General features: G+C 35.4%; 1 protein-coding gene and 1 long non-coding RNA gene across 3 annotated transcripts in view; both read left to right on the top strand.

Annotated features, from left to right (window-relative positions):
* The first annotated feature begins 295 nt into the window (after positions 1–295).
* LOC136024837 (uncharacterized) lies at positions 296–17749 on the top strand. Its single transcript, XR_010616939.1, has 3 exons — positions 296–367; positions 7434–7892; positions 16236–17749. It is a non-coding gene; the product is annotated as an uncharacterized LOC136024837 (long non-coding RNA).
* A 6429-nt stretch (positions 17750–24178) lies between these two features.
* Positions 24179–24805, top strand: part of LOC136024836 (uncharacterized) — a 55481-nt gene continuing 54854 nt past the window's right edge. For both annotated transcript variants that reach the window (XM_065700325.1, XM_065700324.1), the window contains exon 1: positions 24179–24372. In XM_065700325.1, the coding sequence (XP_065556397.1) occupies positions 24248–24372 (125 nt within the window). In that variant the 5' untranslated portion in view covers positions 24179–24247. The remainder of the gene's footprint in view (positions 24373–24805) is intronic.

The following is a 24805-nucleotide window of genomic DNA, read 5'->3' as shown; positions in this document are numbered from 1 at the left end:
AAGTTTAGAGTCAAACCGAAACTGAGCTGTTTACATTGATTCTTTTAAATCAACAGCTTGTTTCCGCATTGAGTCAAGACGTGTCATTTTCTTTGATTAGCAACTCACTATCTAGTTTATTATCAATAGTAGATAGCAATAAAAAGCAAATTGGCTCTAACAAAATACAAAAATATTAAATAAATTTTAATACAAACCAGAATTTATAGATTTTTACTAAATATTGTATTTCAGAAAACTTATTTGTCAATTTAAAACCGTAAGTATTCTGGTCTGTACAATATCCTATATTAATGTACAATCTAGTATACGCACCAAAGCGTGTTCTTTATAAAGTTTAAAGAGAGAAATGAAGTGATCTTATGAGGTATTTTAAATTGCCATCATTTGGGGGAAAATATTTATATTAATAGAGAATTCGGATAGGCCTAGCTAAGAAACAAACTTATCCGTACAATCAGAATTTCATCCTGATTCAGCTATTAGATCCTAGCTATAGCCTATAGGCCTACACTTCAGCCTGAATTAGCCAGCTGGCTAATTGGCTATTCATATTCTATGTATTGCCTATTTAAACATTTAGGCTAGTTTAAAATAGTCAGCTATGAATTAATATAGCCTACTTGAGGAATTAGCTAACTAGCCTAGTTGGCTGTTAAGATCTCACATATATCTATCTTTCAGCTTGAAGTAGCTAAATAGCTATCAATACAGATTCTAATAGCCTCTAGCCTACATCAAAATTAGCTAACTAGTTGTCTCTCATTATTTGATCTTTGTGCTTTTGGAAGTCCCAAAAATTATTACATTTCTATGATTTGTAAGCTAACATTGTTGTTTGGCAACGTTTTGGGTAAAATTCTAGTTAATTGACTTCTTGCTATCTCAGAAAGGATTTAGGTTAGAAAAATGAAACTTTCATGGATGGGTCTACAGGCTAAAGTATGTCCCAGGAAGGTATTTTAAAGTACCTACCTCCACTCCCTCTCCCTCTAGCGGGCCCTACTCAGATAACAGGAATTGCATTTTCAGAACTAAAGGCAGAGAAAAAGCAACTGGTAACTGAAAACTAAGGTAAAATGTTGTTTTGTCAAAATTTCAATAGGTATAGACCTGTCATTTAGGCAAATTTCAGGGCCCTCTAGAGGGAGAAGGAGTGGAGGTTGGTGCTTTAAAATACCTTTCTTTCTTTCCAAAGAAGTGGTTTTCTTTCCAAAGTGGTTTTCTTTCCAAATTTAGGAAATGTATTTGCATATGTTTAAAACCTTGTAAATAGAATTTACAAATCTCAGAAAGAAATTCTATTTTAAAGAAATTAAAATAGAATTGAGCAAAGTTATGAAGCTGAAAACATATTGTTGTACTTCTATTAAGCAAATATCTATTTTGCAAGGTTTCACTTTTATCCCACACATAATTTTAAAGGCCATTAAAGATTAGTGCCCTCTAGAGGGAGAAGGAGTGGAGGTAGTTGCTTTAAAATACATTCTCAAGACATACTTTAGTCTTTAGATTCATCCCTGAAAGTTTCATTTTACTAACCTACACCCTTTCTGAGATAGCCAGAAGTCAATTAACTAGAATTTTACCATCTTTTGTTCAACAATTCTTTTTTGCACTATACTAGCAAAAAATAACTAGACTACCTGGCTTTCTCAGCTTTAAATTAAATGGCAGAAAAGCCAGAAGGCTTAATGTAAGAAAAAGAAACTTTACCAATTATAACTTAGGCTATATTCTTTTTGCTGAGCAGAAGAAGACCAGCACAATATATGCTCAATTGCTCCCTAACATTCTCTTTGTTGGCAATAATATCAAGATTTTGTTCATTCTTGGTTTGTTTGAGTAAAAACTGCATTATTTTTTTTAATTCAATTCTTTCCAATAAATTTTTTAGAGTATGCACATCTCAGTGTGGTGGATTTGAAGATGAATTATTGCTGAATTTATTGATTTAAGTAGCCTACTGGAAGTGGCTTGTCAATGGGGCCATCACCCAATGCCCTCTATTCAAAAACAAAAATGTTATAAAAATTGGTTGGCTTGGTTAGCTTTGGATGCTAGGGCTCATGTGTCAAGATCTTTCTTTTTCATTACTCTGTCAAGAAGATCACTTCTAATGTAGTATCTGTGGTGAGGGTTGCTCACTCAGAATACAAAATGTGCATCAATATTGTAATTTTTGCCCAAAGAATTGTCTTCTTATTCATCCAAATGTTTTTCAACTCTGAAAATTCTAATCTTCCTCTTATACCTTATTGCATCCATCATCTCTACTAGCAACCAAGCAATAACTTACCATTGTACACAGTTTTGCTCACTAAAGAAAAAAAAGAAAATACTTAGAGCACATAGTCTACAGCATAGCCTTGGTTGTAACAGCTGTTACAACAGGCCATTAAGCTTTTAAACATCTTTTAAGTAGTTTTTTTCATGATTTGCTAGTTAAGGGTAAATATGTTATGAAGGGTTGTTACAATATTGCAAATTGTATTTTCTATTGGATTAACGTTTTCTATATTTCCTGGTTTAAACTAGGATTAAATTAAAATGTGATGTGCAGGTTTTAATTATAGTTGTATTGAAATTTTTTATGTATAGGGCTGCCATGCAAAAAGTGATGTAGCATAGTAGCAATGCTTCTTGGAGATTTTCATGGCCTAGTAAAATTTGTTGGCAGTTTGGTCTGAAAATTCTATTTTTACATATAAAATACTTTTTGATAAAAAAAAGCTGTCAAAACACAAGTTGTGCTGCTAAAGTATTTTCAGCTTTTGGATTATGCTACTTGCAGCTTTTGAACCTTTTCTGTACTTGTATAGGGCTTACTTGCTGTCAGTGGCATTAAGGAAGACAGGAAATTGTGATCTTAACCAGACCAACCCTTTGCTTGGTAGCTTTTGAGCTGCCACTGTCAAAAGTCAGGACGCTCCCTAAATAGACAAAGAAGTTAACATTTCCTACTGGCCCCCTTTTATTGTCAGCTGCACAGTTCTTATAGCAGGGTCTCTAGACACCTGCATAACCTTGGTTTTGGCTTTATTAATTACCATTTGAAAAATCCTTGGTTGTTGACACTATTTCATCTGTATTAGCTTAGAGTGGATGCTCTTGGCTGTTGATTTTCTTAATGCTATCTGCATATGCCAGTTTATTGATACACTTCCCTCTAATCTCTGCACAGTCTACAGTTTTAGAAAGTCATACCATTGTGTTGAGGAATAAGTTAAAGAGGTGGGGTGACAACCAGCAACCTTGGAGAACAGCTTCTGATGTTAAGAAATCTTCTGTTTGCTCTTTTGGCATCCAGATCAGCCTAATGAAATGTGAATACATATCTCTGATCAGGACTATCATGTGTTCAGGGACTCCATAATGTAGCAAAATGTACTATAATACATCTCCTCATCAAGGCTGTCACATATTGGGGAGGGGGATGCACTCCCAATGTTTTTGGTCATCTGGTAAAAAAAAGAAGTTAGTAAAATTCTTTTTTCAGTTAAATAATGACCATGAAAATACTGACATGTTATCTACAGAAACTTCAAACTTTGTCCATAAATGTAGCAGTTTTACCAACTCTTGTTGTGATTTTATAGATGGTGCCACAATTCTCCATTTGGCTAAATCAACAGCATTAAAATAGTGACATGATATGTACCGAAATCTAAATATTAGTTGATAAATGCAGCAGTTTTACCAACTTGTGGAGTAATTTTATGCATTTTGTTCAAAATGGACATTATTCTAATTTTTGACAAAAAAAAAGTTGGTAAAAATGACAAGCCAGTCTGTAAAATTTCTTGCTCCCCCTCCAAACATTTTGGCTAGTAACAACCATGCTCCCCATATCAAGTCAAAAGCCTCCTTGAAGTTGATGTAGAGTAGCAGCAGTTTTTTTGCAGACTTGACATACTCAATCCCTCCACTCTAAGTGTTTTCCAAGATTTTAGGCCCCCCCCCCAATGTCACCAGATCCGTTCAGGATTTAAAATAAGAGCTCTGAGACATGATATCCTAGATATAAAATTTCATTGAGATCTGATCACCCATTTGTAAGTTAAAAATACCTCATTTTTTCTAATTTTCAGAATTAACTCCCCCCCCCCAACTACCCCAAAGAGAGTGGATCCGTTCTGGTTGTGTCAATCATGTATCTAGGACTTGTGCTTATTTTTCCCACCAAGTTTCATTCTGATCCCTCCACTCTAAGGGTTTTCCAAGATTTTAGGTTTCCCCCTCCCAACTCCCCCCAGACAATACCTCTTGGTATCAAATGAGATTCTTCTAAAGTTTATACTGATTCCATAAGCAATATTAGCTGCTTTCATAAACACTTCCATGAAAACCTTAAATGCCACCAGAGCATAACTTGCAACTTTTGCCCCCAAGCTCTGGGGGTTTGTTACACAACCCCAAAAGCCATGTTATATGATCTCTGGACTATTTCAAATCAAATTTTTATCGCAAATTTTAATGGGATTGCAATTTCTGATTACAAATGCAATACGCCCTTTTTCAATTGTCATTTTTCTAATTTTTTAATTTTTCATTATTCTAATTTTTCAGAATTAACCCCCCCCCCCAATTACCTCGAAGAGAGCAGATCTGTTACGATATGACAATCATTTATCTAGGACTTGTGCTTATTTTTCCCACCAAATTTCATCCCAATCCCTCCATTCTAAGTGTTTTCCAAAATTTTAGGTTTCCCCCTCCCGAATCCTCCCCCCCGCCAATGTCACCAGGTCCAGTCAGAATTTAATTTTTACAAAACAAGATTTTACCTTAATTTTCAGTTACCAGTTGTTTTTCCTCTGCCTTAGTTCTGAAAATGTAATTCCTGTTATTCGAGTAGAATTCTGAGCCATATTAATCTTGATTTTTCAAAATTTAGGCTATTTCCATATCTTCAAAACCTTATAAATTGGGATTGAGCAAAGTTGTGAAGCTGAAAACAATTTTGTTGTACTTCCTTCAAACAGAAAATCTATTTTGCAAGGTTTCACTTTTATAAAACATGTAGGCATACTTTTAAAGGTCAGGAGCCTCTAGAGGGAGAGGAAGAGGAGGTAGGTACTTCAAAATACCTTCCCAGGACATACTTTAGCCTGTAGATTCATCCCTGAAAGTTCCATTTTCCTAACCTAACTACTTTCTGAGATAGCAAGAAGTCACTAAACTAGAATTTTACCTTAAATGAGAATGCACATGAAAGACAGAAAAACACCCATACATGAACATGCATGTCTGACCCAGCCCTTGCTAGGGCATTAAAATCAAGCCAGACATCCATATGATTATCACACATTGAAAATTTTTAGAAAAATAAGTGTAGTCTACTCAACCTGTTTAGGCAAGGTTTGTAGCTAATGCTTTGAAACCGCGTGCAGACATGACTAAGAGAAATTATGACATTTCTGTCCAACCAACTTATTCTTAACAATAACGCATCATATGGTAGCTTATCCATTTTTAGGGGAACTAATTCAAAATAGGGTTAGCCGGCATCATTGTTTCCACTTTTTGATTTTTTAAATCTGTAACAAAGAACTGAAAAATCCCTAGAAATCCACATCTTCAGTCCCAAATCCCTAAAAATCTCTCATTTTCCAATTACTCCCTAAACTGCTTCTCCCAATCTCATTTTACCAGTACCTGGGAAAGGTAGCATATATTGGCTTCTTAGTTTGAAGACTAGCTATCAGTAACGTAATAGAATGTATTTTGTCATGTCGTTTAAAATGCTTTTTTATCATCAGCTAAATACAAATAGCTTCAAATATACTTCAAATAATATCAAGTAAATAGAAAAGAAAACGTAATGCTGTAATGTAGATTACAGTACAAAATGTTTAACACTGTTCACTTGTAACTTGTAAAACATAATCAGACCTCATCTTCTTCTAATATATTTTCACCCTGTTTTTGTATGGTGGCTGAAGCTTTCACCCTTCTCATGTCGTGAAGTAATTGATCATCTTCACATTCCACACTTTCTTGAGCCTTTTTGATTCCATATTTTGTTTTTAGAATCTCCTGCAAGATTTTCGTAAACCCTATTAAAGAATTGGATTGGACATGAAGGCTATCCATAGCTTTCGATTCAGCCTGTCTTGTGATGTGACTTCACGTGAATGTGACTTCCTGATGTCACGTGAAGATGATTAATTGATCCTTTTTTTATTGTAAGCGTTTTACGTGTAAAACGCTTGCCGTGAGGGGTCTAAGAAAAAGCGTTTACGTGTATGTCTAGATTGAATGGAGAATCCAGTTATCTCCCTAAATGTGATCATCAGAGATACAAACTTGGACTTAAAAGTACGATCTAGAGAATACGAAGCAGAAAATGAAATGTGGAAATACAGATTAGCCATGGATAAAAAAAAAGCCAGAATGTCAAGATTGAAAACCAAGTCCTTGCTGATGTTTTTTTCGATTCACGTGGGATTGTACTCCAAGAATGGGTTCTTCAAGGTCAACTTACGGTTGGCCAATATACCGTCTGTCAAGTGGACAGCCTCACTAACCTATGTAGCATTATTAGTAAAGACAGCGTTCCTTTTTTTGCTACTGCAGGTGTTAAAAGTAGAATAGCTAAGGCCCAGCATATTTTTTCACAATTGAAAAATGTTTCTAAGAATAGGAAGATACTGTGAACCAAGATTAGAATATTCGAAGCTCCAGTAATGGCCCTGCTTGGTTCTGAAAGCTTGGGTGCTCCAAAAAATAGTGGAGGATTTGCTATATGTTCTCTAGAAAAATTGTTAATAGATTGTTTTGGGTACCCGACTAACTAACCGTATCACAAACTGGAAGCTGTACGAAAAATGTGGCTCAATCCTGATTTCTAGGGTTATTTTGAGAGAAGGGATGAGATGGCTAGGACTTGTTCTGCAGATGAAAGATGATAGATTGCCAAAGATTGTCCTTGTCTGCCAACTGTCTAGGGTCAAAGGAAAAGCAGGTCGATCTGTAATGGCGTGGGAAAATATTGTAAGAAAAAATGCAAGGGAAACAGTAGCTTTATGGGAGGGTGTAAAGAGGGAGGCTTTGAATTGATTGGAATGGAGAAGGAACGTGCGTATCTTTGTTTGCCTCAGGCGGTATTGTGCTGTAATGAGTTGTTAATAATAATAGTAGTAGATCTGGTTATTGCTTAAATTATTTAATTACCTAGAGACAAAGAAAAAAACATGCTTTTGAAAAATGCTTGGAAAAAATCGACGCATTTATTTTTTATTTAACGATCGTCTTACTGCAAAGTATTTTGAATTTCTATCTCTTGCTTTTACTGATCTGCAAACTGTCGATGACAAAAAAAAATATATATATAACCTACACTCGCAGTAGTATTATGCAGCAACACCATGTATCATAGAAAATGCTCAGAGGAACCTGATTGATTACTAAATCTTTTTTTTTCTTTTTAGTTGACTCACCTTTCGTGGACCTGCAGGTTACTGAGAGATCAACAGACTGAAGCAAGGGATCTTGGCGGTTCATTTAAAAAAATTCATGTTTTATGTATTTACACGCATAACATCCACGAATTTATCGAAATATTCCCTGAACTAATGTCCTGCTGCAATGAATTACGAAGTATGTATATTAATTATGCAGTGAAAATATTTCCTTACATAGACAATCCGGAAGCCTTGGAAAGGATTTCAAGAACAAATTTGAAATTATCTGTGCTAAAAGTTGTTGCTTCTACTCTCGACCACAGTAGTAGCATGGTAGGTGCTCCACTTCACGTGCTGAACTCCACATGGTGGAGAACTCCACTTCACGTGCTGAAAGAAGAATTTTTCGATGTGTTTGGAATGAAGTATGCTCTTCATCCCATTTGAAGGATAATTTCACTTGGGAACAGAAACGCGAAGCCTGCTGTGAGTAAATAATGCTTCCACATACATAGATTTTTAATAGTGGTTTGATGTACTAGAGAACTAAAAACTGCATTAAATTTTAAATTATCTGATCAGAGATAAAAAAAAAGAATACTTTGTCTGTCATATATAACAGGGGCATCAATTCATGAAAATGTGGTTAGGGGGGACAAATGTATTTTTTGAAATCAAGGAGAACAATTTTGCTGTTTTGGATTTTTTAAATGAAATACGAAAAACATATTTTTCAATAAAAATACAAAAAAAATACATTTATCAAAATCTAGGGTGGGGTGACCAGAATAGTTTAGAAATAGAATAAATTGCCCCCCCCCCCAACTGTTGCGTTGATGTAATGTAATATATACGATAATCAGAAAAATATTTAAAAGGCATCCCCGTAAAGGCGCATTATTCTAAGTAACCCACGAATGCTTTACATTCCTAAAACCTATCTTAAAAATTATCAAGTAATGTAAGTTTGTCCCCAGAAGACAGAACATTATTTAAATTTCTTTCTTCTTTTTTTCAACTTATTAACATAGATATTAGGTGGTAGCTCAATTTTTACTTTCAAAGTAAAAATTTCATATTTACCAAAGAGGGTAAATATGTCAACAAACCCATGTGTTATTTACGAATTTCTAATTGTGGATTATTGCCTCAAATAGTGAGTCAAAGACATTTTTCCATACCTAGTGTGTTATTTTCCTTATTAATAGACCCTAAAGTGTTATACTATACTTACTTACCTTGGATTTTTATTGTGTTTGATTTGTTTCTAGTTGGTGATATATAAGTGTAATTCCCTAGAGATTTCAACGTGTCCTGATTTCGACTTTTTTTTTTTTTTGTCGCTGTTGCCGCTCCGAAGTTGCCAATATAATTTCTTTTGGGCGAATTTGAAAAATCAGCCAAAAAGTCGGCAGCCGAAAACGTTTGGAAAGTTTGGTTATCATATTCAAAGTCCAGTGAAATTTCGTCAAAAAGCCACCAACAGACCAGAGAATTGAAGATTGTGTGATTTAAATGTGTTTGTCTAATTAGGCTAAACTTACAAGACCTCTGTCAAGAGATTTAGATAGTAAATGACTTCAGCATAGGCTTCAGTCTAGTCAAGGTTACTCTGCTGAATTTCATCGGCTGTCGAGTGAGGATTGGTTGTCTGAAGAATTATCTGGATCTAAAATCAAATTCTTTTGAAGAATTTTCCATGCAAAGCGAGCCGCGAAATAATATTCCCGATAGGTAAACGTACACAGGTTGTAAGCAGAAGAGGGGCGGGTGCCTGCCGCAAGAGCCGTACGTACCTGCTGGTATTTAGTTACCCTTAAATTGCGGGGAATAGGTGAGCAGGTCCCGACGCTTCCCTTATACTTGTGTACGCTATCCGAAAATTGCGTTGAATGCTGTGACGTAAGCGATGGGGACTCTCGTTCGCAATGCTGTACTGAACTTTCTCACGCGATCCATGCAAGCGGGGAACAAAATTGAAAGCATTGTTAAGCGAGCTGTGGAGTTCTTTGATCATGCTGAAATTCTTAGTGCGAAGGAGAAACTTATAACGCTTGCCAATGAGATTGGTTATGATTACGTCTATCGGAAAACGGCAAACGATTCTGATAACGTGATGGAAATGGCGAAAATCCTAGCCCTTTGCGCTAAAGAGAAAAAGCCCTTGCCTACTTTCGTAATTTTTGATCCGCAGGAAGTGCCCACCTGCCCTGATGAAGTCAGTGCCTGCGTGAGAATAAAAGTAAACGAGATGTGTCGAAAGTTTGATGCCGGATTAGGGGCTATCGCGGATAAGATCAAACTTGCATCTGAACAGTGTGCTCAGCAGCTCGCCGGGGTATCGCAGCAATGTACTACCATAAGCGACGCTATTTCCCAGGGCTCACCCACTCCCCGTTCAGCAGCGAATCCGCCATCAAAGCCACTTTACTCGGTGGTTGTGAAAGCAAACGATATGCCGCCTGAGTTAACGTCCCCACAATCCCGGAAAGACTTCTTTGCAAAGGTTTGCCCTAGCGACGTAAGCTCCGATTCTCTTACTCTGAAACGTAGCAACGATGAATGGAAGATTCTTGTCCAGTCTCGAGATGCCGCTACCCAACTTGCAGAAGCAATGAAAAGGAAGAACATAACCACTAAAGTCAAAGTTCCCCAGTTTGTCGGTATCATGAAAAGAGTACCCTCATCAGTTAGCGAGAGTGAACTCTGTCAAATTGCTGGTTGCGACAAAGTGGCGCAATGCGGATCTACGAGAGCGTTCAAGTTATTCTATGCAAGTCGACAAACACTTGAAAACGCTATCGCGAACCCGCTGAAGATTTGTTTAGAACTGTTCAGGATTGAAGAGTTCCGCTTTCTACCGAGGAGGTGTTTCAAGTGCCATGCTGTTGGTCATTTAGCAGCTGACTGTTCGCAACCAGAAAGGTGTTCGCGCTGCGGTGGCGATGGTCACAGCTCTAGTAAGGACAACCCATGTAGTAATCCGCAAAAATGCCTAAACTGCGGCTCTAGTAGACACTCTTGCTACCATGCTGCTTGTCCCTTTAACAAAGCCCAGCCTAACACTAGCACGTAAATGGAAAATCGAATATTCTGCTGGAATATGAACGGTAAAGTGTTGGACAGAATCCCCCTTCTAACTGACCTTTCTAAAGAATATAACTGTATTTGCATACAGGAACACTTTCTGACCGATGATAGTGTAAACCTTCTAAAGTTTTCCTCGGATATGCATTACCTCGTTCAACCTGCGCGAAGATCTGGGACTCGGGGTCGTCCCTCTGGTGGCCTAGCCATAATCACGCGCTCTAACTCGGGGCCCCCCGTATGTGTCGAGCAGAATGAATGGTTCCAAGCTGCCAAAATGCATGGCGTGTTTTTCGTAAATGTTTATTTACCAACCAATTACAATGACATCGCTTCAGAAAAGAAGTTTGCAAAAGCATGCCAGAAGCTCGGAAAGTGCCTCCTCAGTTTAGTCCAGAAATCATGCCCTGTTATAATTCTTGGTGACTTTAACTGCAATCTCGACGATCATTCCTGCCCTCGGGCTGTACTATTGCTGAACGCCTTACCAAGCGGATTTAAAGTTGCTAAGAAGGATAAGTGCTATTCCTATATCAGTACCGCAAAAACCGTCTCAAATCTTGATCATGTAGTAACTTACAAACTGGACCTAGAGTCAGTCTCGGTTGGATCTGACGGTGCCTATTCGGATCATTTACCTCTCTCTTTTGCAATACCAGCCGTCAGTCCCCAGTGTGCTCCAAAAACCAAGCCTGAGCCAGCACGTGATTGGAAAAAAGTAGTCCGTGAGCAGTTCCAGCTCAATTGTGAACAAATTTTGAAGAAAATTAAAGTGCCTTTCCACCTCCTACAGTGGGATTGTGACCTAACGGAAAGCGAGATACGCCTGCAACTGAACATGTATTTCTACGAAATTTGCCACTCCTTGAGAGTAGCTGAAAGGGTTGCTGTCCCATTACGTAGCGTCCGACGTGGGTCGCGAGTGAAAGGATGGGCCTCTAACAGTGAGCTTGTGAAGGCAAGAGCAGCTGCCAAGTTCTGGCTGGGGGTTTGGCACGAGTGCGACCGGCCAAAAAGCGGGGTAGTCAATGAATTGCGGGTTTATACAAAACGGCGGTTCGCGAAAGAGCTACGAAAACATCGTAGTAGCCTCAATCGGGAAACAGTTTCAAAAATCATTGAAAACCCTAATTTGGTCTGGAAGCTCCGTGCCAGGCCTGTAGAAAGTACGGGACAAAATGCTAGTGATATAGATGAGGAAATATGGGTAGATTATTTTGCTGCTGAATTCTCCCCACCAGATGAAGTGAAAAATAAAAAGTTTAGCGAAGAGCTCGATCAGCTTATGACGAAAGAGCATAATTACCTCGTGATTTCTAGTGCGAAAATAACCCACCTTTGTCAAAAATTAAAGAAGAAATTATCCGCCGGTGCCGACCAAATCTGTGCTCTACACCTACTGAATGGTGGTCCAGTTCTATCGGAGCATTTAGCAATAGCTTACCAAATTATACTAACACATGGTATTGTACCGGACATTTTCTGTTTAGGTGTGATCACTCCAGTTTTGAAAAAGGGTAAACCTGCTCATGAACCATCGTCATACAGACCCATTACTGTATCATCTGTGTTTTGCAAGCTATTTGAAAAGCTCATAATTTCGGACATTAAAGCTAGTTGTAAAGTGCCTCCCCACCAGTTTGGATTCCAAGCTGGCTTAGGATGTGCCCATGCCTTGCATGTAGCTGCAAATGTTCTACTGGATGCCCACATTTCGAAAGAAAGCCTAGCTATAGGTGAATATGATGTACAGCGGGCTTTTGATTCGGGCATCCATTCTCAGAATATGGTTGAGCTGAGAAAGTCCGGAGTTGACCGTGCTATTGTCAAACCCTTGAACGACATGTATAGTAGGCTCAAGGTCCGTATTAAACTGTCAGGTAAATTAAGTCGTAGGTTTGCTGTGGTGAAGAAAGGTATAAAACAGGGAGCCGTATCATCACCTGATCTGTTCAACAACAGCATATCGACGGCCCAGTCAAAAGTGGCCCCTTGCTGTATTTTTAAAGGCATTGACGTGTCCCTAGTTGGGTTTGCAGATGACCTTCTAAACTTTTCAAGAATTTTGTCTTCTTTGGAATCTAACTTTAAAATTTTGGAGATGGAGTATGATGAAATTGGGTTGAGTTTTAATGTGACAAAATGTGAAGTACTGTTATTTAACTGGAATGCCTCTCAACCCGAAATCCAACTAGGGTCACAGGTGGTCATGCCCTCTAAGTCAATTGTATACCTGGGTCTGCCGATCGGTGAAACTCTTCAGCATACACGAGCACTGCTTGTAAAGCACATCGAGAAGAAGATCAGGTCAGCTTATGGAGCTTCGGTTTCCTCCAAGCGTAATCTAAATAGGTCGCTGCGTGCACAAATATTTGTTGCTGTTGCCTTACCCCATGTTCTTTACGTTTCGCCGTTCTGGAAGTTACTTACAAATTCGAATAAAGTAACTATAAGAAGAATATTCTTCAGGTACCTCAAGTTCCTACTTGAGATGCCATTAAGAACAAGTAATTCTTACCTAACGAGGCGGTATTCAGTACCTGACCCATTTACTGCGGTGGAAGCGTGTCTTGAAAAGTACCGTGATAGAGTAGAAGCGAGTAACCACCAGTGGACCGCCATTCTTACATAGTTGTATTATAGTTCCTTCGTGATTATTTTCATTTCAAGAAGTTTCGTTGTGTTTTGTATGTGCGTTTTCTTCTCTTTTGTTTTTTATCCGTCTTTTGTTCAATTGTGACGGGTTTTTCCAATATATTTATTATTATTATTATTATTATTATTTCTTTTACAGAAGATGTTAAAGAGTTAAGACTAACTATTGAAAAAAACCATCAAAGTGTAAAAAAGGACATGGTGTAAAGAAAGGCAATGCAAAGGTGACTCTTGAACATATTTCCAAAAGAGATTAGATTATTTTTAAATACTAGTTAACTGAAATGGATTAAATACACTGGTGTATCTTTTTGGTACTCAAGGAATTTACTAGCTCTTAATGAGGAAAAATGCCAATATATGTTGTTTTCGCGAACGTGTTCAATCATTTCAGATGGATTCTCTTTTTGTTGAATGGTCTTGAATTAAAAAGGATTGATCAGTTTAAATACCTTGGTGTTATTTTAGATGAAAATTTGTCGTTTCATAAACATGTGAAGACACAATCGTTAAAAATTTTCCGAACTATTGATATTCTATAACGTCTTCGTTATTTTTTTCCTAGAAATATTCTATAAGCAATTTATTATTCTTTTTTGCACCCATAGTTTCTTTATTGTATTTCTGTTTGGGCTTCTACTTTTCCATCTGTATTTAATTCTCTCCAAATACTCCAGAATAAAGGAATGAGAATGCTTTTTAATGTTGAGCATGGATATTCAGTTAGACACTTATATGGGAATTCAGGAATATATTCTTTGGATCAACTTCATACAATTTCTAATTCTCATTCATGATTTCATAATTTCATATTCATAATTTCTAATTCATAGTTTCTATTTCATGATTATATATACAATAGTTTACCTTCAAATTTCTCTGGTATTTTTTCAACTAATTCCCAATTTCATAGCTATCCAACCACTCATTGTTCAGATTTTTCATGTGAATTTCGTCCTACGGCAAGAGCGGGTTTCAGCATCCGTCATACTGGGTTAAAAATACGGAACTCAATTCCAATACGAGTACGAGAATGTAGCAATAAGCTAGAGTTTTTAAAATTATAAAAAAAACTTAACAAAGCAGTGATGAAAATAATTTTTTCAGAAATAATGAACTTACTATTTATTAAAAAATTGCAAAATATAATTGCAAAGTTGAAATTGGTCAAAATTATTGGGTGCGAGGATTAAAGGTATGACACATTTATATTTAAGTTATGACGGGTTTTCAAATATTTAATTAAATAACAAATAATTAGGTCATTTGTGTTAATATGTTGCGGGGAATTATTTTTGTTTATTTTTTTTGTATGTTTGTATTGATGCTGTAGGCTTGTATTTTCTTTGGCTTGATTTATTTTTTATTTTGTCAGTGCTAATGTATGTAACTTTGTCACATGTAACATGTTTTTTTTTGGCTAAATGGCTTTCTCTTAGTTTTGATCAGACGATTTTGAGAAATAATGGGTGGGGAAGGAGGCCTAGTTACCCTCCAATTTTTTGGTTACTTAAAAAGGCAACTAGAACTTTCAATTTTTAACAAACGTTTTTATTAGTGAAAAATATACGTAACTTAAGAATTAACTTACGTAACAAACTTTTATATTCTTATATTTTTATTATGTATATGAGGGGGTTTGTCCCCTCGTTAATACTTCGCTCTTTACACTAAATCTTAAGTTTTATCCCAATTATTTAAGAATGACCCCTGAATCAGAAAGGTCGTAGAATAAATAGTTGAAATTACGAAAAAATACTTTAGCATAGAGAACGAGGTATTTAGGAGGAGAAAAACCCCTCTTATGCGTAATAATCTCTGTTCGTTTTAAGTTTTAATGCTACTCATTGAAAAAACTTTTTCTTGTTTATTTTTTCATTTTTTTTTATAGTAATGCTAGAAAATCCTGCGCCCTTTTCATTGAATTTCTCTTCCCCCATGACATATTCCTCCAAGGAAAGATCCTCCCGTGTAGCCCCCTCCCCTCAACCCCACCCCGCCCCAACCAAAAAATCCCCCTGAAAACGTCTGTACACTTCCCAATAACTATTACTGTATGTAAACACTGGTCAAAGTTTGTAACTTGCAGCCCCTCCCCCAGGGACTGTGGGGGAGTAATTCATCCCCAAAGACATATTTATTAAGGTTTTCTACAATGCGGAACAAAATGGCTATCTCAAAATTTTTATTCGTTGACCTTGAGGAAAAAATGAGCGTGGGAGGGGGCATAAGTGCCCCCCAATTTTTTGGTCTCTTAAAAAGGGCACTAGAACTTTTCATTTCCGTTAGAATGAGCCCTCTTGGGACATTCTAGGACCACTTGGTCGATACGATGACCCCTGGGAAAAAACAAACAAACAAATAAACACGCACCCGTCATGTGTCTTCTGGCAAAAAATACGAAATTCCACATTTTTTGTAGATGGGAGCTTGAAATCTTTGCTGTAGGGTTCTCTGATATGCTGAATGCGATGGTGTCATTTTTGTTAAGATTCTATGACCTTTAGGTGGTGTTGCCCCCTATTTCCCAAAATGAGGCAAATTTTCTCAGGCTTGTAACTTTTGATGACAAACACTAAATTTGATGAAACTTATACATTTAAGATCAGCATGAACATCCGATTCTTTTCATATATCTTTTAGCATCAAAATTCCATTTTTCTTAGTTTCGTTTACTATTGAGCCGGGTCGTTCCTTACTACAGTTCGTTAACACGAACTGTTTGATTAGTTCGAATGAAAGTAATGAGGAATGTTAAAACTTAAAACGAACAGTTTGAAAATTTAGTCAATGAAAACAGATTGCAATTTATTTATTTTTTTTTTTGGGGGGGGGGGTCTTTCGTTAAATTCTCTGAAAGCAGCTTAAATAAATATATAATGCGTTTTAGTGGACTTACGTGATGATTTTTATTTTTAAACGTAAGGAACATGTTTGATTGTGGATTCGAACATACGCAGGTTTTGATTGTGAAATCAGTTTAAAATCGTATTCACATAGAACAATTCTCTAGAAACTTTTACTACGTACCTTATGACATATTAGTATCTTTACTGCATCTTTAGTTGGATTATTGTTCTTTTTCAGATGAAGAAACATATGGAGCAGAGACTAGAGCAGCAGCATTTTGTTTTACTCCAATACCACCGGTCGACTTTGACAATAAAAACCAAGACTTTGTGGGGAAAATCCTTTCATTATGCCTTAATTATAAATCTCAGCTCGAATATTTATCTCAGCTTCTGTCCCAGCACACGCCTTTACAGCAGTTGCGAGTGACCACTGGACTTCTGAACATGCAGTATCGTCGGTTTATGATCGTGAGGTGCAATTTATTGTATTGGTAATTTTGTAGATCACAGCTGTTGCAGTTTGATTTGAGACGAAAAGGCGTGGATCTTGACCGTATGGTGCATTCGGGCTAAACCTTTAAGGGGCCCATGGGGTGAATTTTCTTAAGGAAGGGGTAAAAAACGAACAAAAAAGCCAGTGATTAATCTATTATATCCCACTGTAAGGGAAATTTTAGGGTTAACAGTGCAATATGGGTGCTGTGGGGGGGGGGGCAATTCTTCTATTAGAAAACGTAGATTTCAATGAAAAATGATAGTTTCCAAAATTGGTCTATTAAAAGCTTTACTTTATCCTGAAAAGGGAGGGGGGGAATAAAAGCCCTAACGCAGTAACCTTTCACCGATGGTAGGGTTAACCTCAAACGACTTCCTATGTACTAGATAGGGTTCTCTAACAACAAGGTTACGACGACCCACGGGCCAAAACTCCATGATAAACGTCACTTGTTTTAATGATTAATTGATGTTAATTTCAACATGCAACACGGTACTACAAGCAGTACAGTACGGCGTAGCGATAGATTCCGAAGTACATTTACCTTTGGTCACAAAAAATTCCAGTGTATTTAATCCATTTCAGTTTACTAGTATTTAAAAATAATCTAATCTCTTTTGGAAATATGTTCAAGAGTCACCTTTGCATTGCCTTTCTTTACACCATGTCCTTTTTTACACTTTGTTGGTTTTTTTCAATAGTTAGTCTTAACTCTTTAACATCTTCTGTAAAAGAAATGAAAGTAAAAATTGAGCTACCACCTAATATCTATGTTAATAAGTTGAAAAAAAAGAAGAAAGAAATTTAAATAATGTTCTGTCTTCTGGGGACAAACTTACATTACTTGATAATTTTTAAGATAGGTTTTAGGAATGTAAAGCATTCGTGGGTTACTTAGAATAATGCGCCTTTACGGGAATGCCTTTTAAATATTTTTCTGATTATCGTATATATTACATTACATCAACGCAACAATTGGGGGGGGGGGCAATTTATACTATTTCTGAACTATTTTGGTCACCCCACCCTAGATTTTGATAAATGTATTTTTTTGTATTTTTATTGAAAAATATATTTTTCGTATTTCATTTAAAAAATCCAAAACAGCAAAATTGTTCTCCTTGATTTCAAAAAATACATTTGTCCCCCCTAACCCCATTTTCATGAATTGATGCCCCTGTTATATATGACAGACGAAGTATTCTTTTTTTTGTATCTCTGATCAGATAAATTAAAATTTAATTCAGTTTTTAGTTCTCTAGTACATCAAAATCTATGTATATGGAAGCATTATTTACTCACAGCAGGCTTTGCGTTTCTGTTCCCCAATTAAATGATCCTTCAAATGGAATGAAGAGCATACTTCGTTCCAAACGCATCGAAAAATTCTTCTGTCAGCAAACGAAGTGGAATTTTCAAAATGTGCACTTGATAAACATGATGCTATAAGTTTGTCAACAAATATAGCACCTACCATGCTACTACTGTGGTTGAGAGTAGAAGTAACAACTTTTAACACAGCTAGTTTCAAATTTGTTCTTGAAATTCTTTCCATCGCTTCTGGATTATCTATGTAAGGGAATACTTTGACTGCATAATTAATATACCAACTTCGTAGTTTATTGCAGCCCGACATTAGTTCAGGAAATATTTCGATAAATTCATGCAAGTTATGGGTGTAAATACATAAAACTTGAATTTTTTTAAAATTGATTGGAAATATCCCTTGCTTCAGTCTGTTGATCGCTCAGTAGCCTGCAGGTCCACGAAAGGTGAGTCAACTAAAAAGAAAAAAAAAGATTTAGTAATCAATCAGGTTCCTCTGAGCATTTTCTATGATACATGGTGTTGCTGCATAATACTACTGCGAGTGTAGGTTATATATATATTTTTTTTTTGTCATCGACAGTTTGCAGATCAGTAAAAGCAAGAGATAGAAATTCAAAATACTTTGCAGTAAGACGATCGTTAAATAAAAAATAAATGCGTCGATTTTTCCCAAGCGTTTTTCATCCCACCATATCCGAACCCCCACCATCCCACCATAACCGAACTTCTTCGTTGTTAACTTTACCTAAGCGGTTAGTCCCTTAATTGTTTTGTCCGTCGTCCTGCCCCCCTCCCCCCAAAAAAGCAAAGGATTAAAATTATAATTTAATAATTGAACCTTAAAATAAGAATTGGTGAGAAGTCCTGTCATGTTCAATCTTTCTCAAAAAATTAAATTGGACAAGGACAGTACCTATATTTTGAATTAAGTTTATTAAATACACGACGGTACGGTAAAACTTTCGGTAGCGTTATTTTTTTTTAAGTTCAATATGGTAACACAAGTATACCTCATCAACCATAGACAAAATGAAGACAACATTATTTAGAAAAGCTGTATTGAAAAAAAAAAAAAAAAAATCAGCTTATAAACTTTCAATGGAATTTGGCAAGTTTGAATGAATATTGATCAATCACAGTTGTTTAAAGCACAAGGCACATTAGAAACATCAAACATATTAAATGATTGTTTAAAATTAAACAATGTACAAACCAATATTCAGCAATTGTTTAACATTAAACAAAAATGAAATCAATATTAAACGAAAAAAGCAACAATAAAATACAAGAAAAGAAAAGCAGCATCCATATAAAATAAAAAGCACAGTTGATATGATATTTAATATTAAAGCTGATTGTTGGATAAAAAAAAAAGACATAAAAAAGGACAGCTCTTTCTCTGGTAAATTGTATAAACTGAGATTCTACTTTTAGTGATTTTATTTTCTTTAAAAAGTAAAATATACGTACTGCCCTTGTCCAAATAAATTTTTTGAGAACGAATGAGCATGGCAGGAATTATCACCAATTTTTATTTTAAGGTTCAATTGTTATATTATAATTTTAGTCCTTTGGTTTTTTTTTTTTTGGGGGGGGGGGTTCTGGACGACGGACAAAACAATTAAGGGACTATATGCTTTGGTAAAGTTAATAACCAAACGCATGAATTGGGTTGTGCTGGGATGGGTGGAAACTAAATAAAAACTTGATTCTAGACAAGACATTGAAGGAATTGGTCTATTTACATATTTACAATTAATTCTTTTTTTTTAGTATTGATTCATGATCCTTTTTTGTCATCAATTATCTGTGATGTAACTAATCTGTCATGCTAGAATTAGTCACTGAAATAGACTGCTGGTTTCTGATCAACTGTGATAATTGCAGTAGGTATTAATTATTGGTTCGCCAAGTGAAGTAATTTTTGAAGTTCTCTTCCAATTATTGTCATTTTCTTAATTTTTGACTTACTTTAATTTTCATTTTAGTTAGGTACAGATAAACGAAGCACTTAAGTGGAGCTTTATATTTAGTTTTTGATCTCCCAGTGGCAAGGCTCTCTCTCTTTTTTTTTTTTTTTTTTTTTTTTTTTTTTTTTTTTTTTTTTTTTTTTTTTTTTTTTTTTTTTTTTTTTTTTTTTTTTTTTTTTTGTTTATTATTATAGCAAATGACAAATATAAAAGCCTATGGGAACACTTTTATTGCAGATACTTTTTAAAGATACATTTTTTACATTTCTATTTTTATCTTCTGATGCGAATTTTGAATATTTAAACCGTTCAGTTACTTCCAATGTAGCTTGACGCTGAAAGGCTCTCAAATTGTTATTTTTTTAAATATTCTAATAGCTTTTATTTTATTTTGTTCTTTTAGTTAAATGATGGATACAAAACCTTAAAATGACACTTTGAATAATAAGTTTATCTCTTTGTTGAATAGAAACTGCTGATTTTAGAATTCAATTTTCATGTTTTATTCCAGATCAGCTAAGAGCAGAAATACGTCAAAATCTTCTCATTTTTTTTTTATACATATTATCTTGTAAATTTAATTTTAAAATTATGTAACCCATATAAAACCTTAAAATAATCATTATATATCAGACATATTGTCTTTCTCTTATAGTAATATCTTTGATTTTAATTTTCATCTGTCGATGCAGATTCAAAATTTTGTTGGACCTGATTTATATGTATTTGAGGATCTCTGCTATGGAATCTGCTAATCTGTATATATTTTCACAATTCTTTGTGGTGTTAGTCTTGTTTGTAAAACTCCAGTACATATCAGTTTATTTAGATGTGTAATTCTATATCTTTTAATATTTTCAATGTTTGCTTTTGGAATTTTTGTGTTATTTTCGCAAGAAGCACAGTTTTTGTGTTGAACATAGCTGATTTATGTAAATGCAAAATGTTTCGTATTCATTGCTAACTTTTTTGATATAGAATACAATATTCTCACTAAAAGTAGAATCTCAGTTTATACAATTTACCAGAGAAAGAGCTGTCCTTTTTTATGTCTTTTTTTTTATCTAACAATCAGCTTTAATGTTAAATATCATGTCAACTGTGCTTTTTATTTTATATGGATGCTGCTTTTCTTTTCTTGTATTTTATTGTTGCTTTTTTCGTTTAATATTGATTTCATTTTTGTTTAATGTTAAACAATTGTTGATTATTGGTTTGTACATTGTTTAATTTTAAACAATCATTTAATATGTTTGATGTTGCTAATGTGCCTTGTGCTTTAAACAACTGTGATTGATCAATATTCATTCAAACTTGCCAAATTCCATTGAAAGTTTATAAGCTGATTTTTTTTTATTTTCAATACAGCTTTTCTAAATAATGTTGTCTTCATTTTGTCTATGGTTGATGAGGTATACTTGCGTTACCATATTGAACTTAAAAAAAAATAACGCTACCGAAAGTTTTACCGTACCGTCGTGTATTTAATAAACTTAATTCAAAATATAGGTACTGTCCTTGTCCAATTTAATTTTTTGAGGAAGATTGAACATGACAGGACTTCTCACCAATTCTTATTTTAAGGTTCAATTATTAAATTATAATTTTAATCCTTTGCTTTTTTTTTGGGGGGGGGGGAGGACGACGGACAAAACAATTAAGGGACTAACCGCTTAGGTAAAGTTAACAACGAAGAAGTTCGGTTATGGTGGGATGGGCGAAAACAAAATAAAAACACGACTCTAGACAGGACATTGAAGAAACAGGTCTATTTACATATATACAGTTAATTCTGTTTCTTTTTATTCTAAATGAAAATTCGTGAACGTAAAATAATTTTTGTCCAAGCATCATAAATACGTTCCTTAGCTAATTTTATTTTTTACATACCCCTCTTATTAAATTGGCAAATTAAATTAATAACTAAATTATCAGAATGATATTTTATTTTTCAGAAGGGAATCCCTCGGAAAAGGTTCGGTTCTAGCATTTGAACTGTGAATAACTACAATGTTAGGATAATATTGTGTATGATTCATATGGATTGGTGAAAATGGTGTTATGGGTCTTGAGTGAATAAATATATCCCTTGCCATGAAAGTAATCTGATAATCAATTTTCCGATAATCAAGCTGCTAATGACTTTTGCAGTTAAGCACAGATGACGCAACGAGTTTTAGCACTCTAATCGGTGCCTTAAAAGGAATTATTGCCTCCCTGGGTAAAAAAATCCCAGGAGGAAGGGATTTTGCATTCGATATTTGTGAGTAAATTCAAATTTTATATCATCCGCTTTTAGAAGAAAATGAAAAACGTTTGTGTAGCGAGAACAATAATCTTCAAAATATAATCAAATTACACGAAAAATTGGAAAATAGAGATACAATGGTTCCATTCACTCTTGAAAATCGTACTCTAGTGTTGTTAAAGGTCCTGAAACCTTTAGTATTTTTCTTGAGCCTAGCAGTAATGAAGCAAAAGATCTTAAAAAAAGAGAACCCTCAGCAAAAATAGTGCAAGACATTAGTAAAATAATCAGAGAAGATTCCACCAAATATTCTGCTAAAAATATCAAACATAGGCCTGAAGGCAAAATCTGTGTTGAATTTAACTCAAAACAAGATTTAAATAATGCGCTTTGTGCTCTCAATAGAAATTCAGCAGCACTAAAATATACCTAGAGGGAATTAAAAAACACCCGCCAAGAATGCTTGTGAACAGTGCTCCTATAATCAAAAATATATCTGAGTGCATAGAATTTATAGAACACAGTAAATCAGATATAGTGAAACTTGTTATTACTGGAGGACCCTTGTCATTAGAAATGAGCCTAAAAATTAGAGGTGAAATTTTAAAAAGAGGAGGCCTCAATTTTAGATTTTTATCCGTACAATGTGAAGATTACATTAACCTTATACAATGCACCAATTGCTTTTCTTTTCGGCCATAAGAAGTCTGAATGTATTTTTTTCTTATGTTTCTATTGCTACCAAATTCTGTTTCTTACAGTCAATGCTTGTTCTCGTGCAGCAGCATGCTTTCATTGAGTTCCAAAAATTCTATCAAGTTAACATGTACAAGATTCTTCAGGCTGGACAGACCAGATGGCTTTCAGTCAAAGCTGCTGTTGACAGGATACCGGAGCAGTGGGATGCTCTAAGTATCTACTACAGAGTTCTACTAGTTGAGTATCATACAAAGCTAAACGAGCTTGTCTACATAAATCTGAACCTGGTCATGAAATGTCTTTTCGAGTTTGCTGCATTTTCATTGGGCTTGTTGGCGGACTTAAATGTAGCTTTTCAGGCTGCCAAGCCACTGTTTTATCCCCTTAAGTAAAAGACTAATTCTCTTATCAAAGAATTGTTTATGAACTTCCTGCAAAAGGACTATGTGGAATCAACTACTACTTTTAAAATCGATGAAAACAATCGGACGTTTTAACTTCCTCTTGAAAGCGTTTAGTTGGGTCCAAACGGACACAACTCTCTCTCGATGTTAAGGTCAGATACTGCCGTCCCGCCTTATTCAATCGAAAAAGTTCTCGAAGCTGCACAGGTGTTCTGTATCCAAGCAGTACAGAAGATACAGAAAAAGTTCCGTTTCAAAGACGACATTTACAAATTTGCTGGAACTGTTGACCCAGTGTCAGCTCAATCACTTCATGCTGCCTCTCTGCTACCTTTCGTATGGAAGTATGGACAGGTCCCATGGAATGGAACCAAAACCGAGCAAAAATGGAGGAAGCAGAGCCTCATCAATATTGAAAATGTCAAAACAATGGATGCCGTGACCTACTAACAGAATTGTACCCTAACCTGAAACCAGAAGTATTATTTTTTCAGCGCTATAAAAGTAATATAAACTGACCATCGGACTAAACTAAAAACAAAATCTTGCAGGGGATTCTAAAAACAAAATATGGAATGAAAAGGGCTCAAGAAAATGTGGAATGTGAAGATGATCAATTACTTCACGACATGGGAAGGGTGAAAGCTTCAGCCACCATACAAAAACAGGGTGAAAATATACTAGAAGAAGATGAGGTCTGATTACGTTTTACAAGTTACAAGTGAACAGTGTTAAACATTTTGTAATCTACATTACAGCATTACGTTTTCATTTCTATTTGCTTGATATTATTTGAAGCTATTTGTATTTAGTTGATGATAAAAAAGCATTTTAAACGACATGACAAAAAACATTCTATTACGTTACTGATAGCTAGTCTTCAAACTAAGAAGCCAATATATGCTACCTTTCTTTGGTACTGGTAAAAAGAGATTGGGAGAAGCGGTTTAGGGAGTAATTGGAAAATGGGAGATTTTTAGGGATTTGGGACTGAAGATGCGGATTTCTAGGGATCTTTCAGTTCTTTGTTACGAATTTAAAAAATCAAAAAGTAGAAACAATGACGCCGGCTAACCTATTTTGAATTAGTTCCCCCTAAAAATGGATAAGCTACCAGATGATGCGTTATTTAGAATAATAAGGTTTTTGGACAAAAGTGACTTAATTTCTCTTAGGGATGTCTGCACGCGGCTTCGAAGCATTAGCTACGAACCTTGCCTAAACAGGTTGAGTAGACTACACTTATTTTTCTAACAATTTTCAATGTGTGATAATCACATGGATATCTGGCTTGATTTTAATGCCCTAGCAAGTGCTGGGTCAGACATGCATGTTCATGTATGGGTGTTTTTCTGTCTCATGTGCATTCTCATTTAAGGTAAAATTCTAGTTTAGTGACTTCTTGCTATCTCAGAAAGTGGTTAGGTTAGGAAAATGAAACTTTCAGGGATGAGTCTACAGGCTAAAGTATGTCCTGGGAAGGTATTTTGAAGTACCTACCTCCTCTTCCTCTCCCTCGAGAGGCTCCTGACCTTTAAAAGTATGCCTATAGTCTATGTGTTATAAAAGTGAAACCTTGCAAAATAGATCTTCTGTTTGAAGGAAGTACAAAAAAATTGTTTTCAGCTTCACAACTTTGCTCAATCCCAATTTATAAGG

Source organism: Artemia franciscana, chromosome 3 (genome assembly GCF_032884065.1).
Source record: "Artemia franciscana chromosome 3, ASM3288406v1, whole genome shotgun sequence".
Classification (NCBI taxonomy): domain Eukaryota; kingdom Metazoa; phylum Arthropoda; class Branchiopoda; order Anostraca; family Artemiidae; genus Artemia; species Artemia franciscana.
The sequence above is the reverse complement of the archived record's forward strand: the minus strand, read 5'-3'. Positions and strand labels throughout refer to the sequence as shown.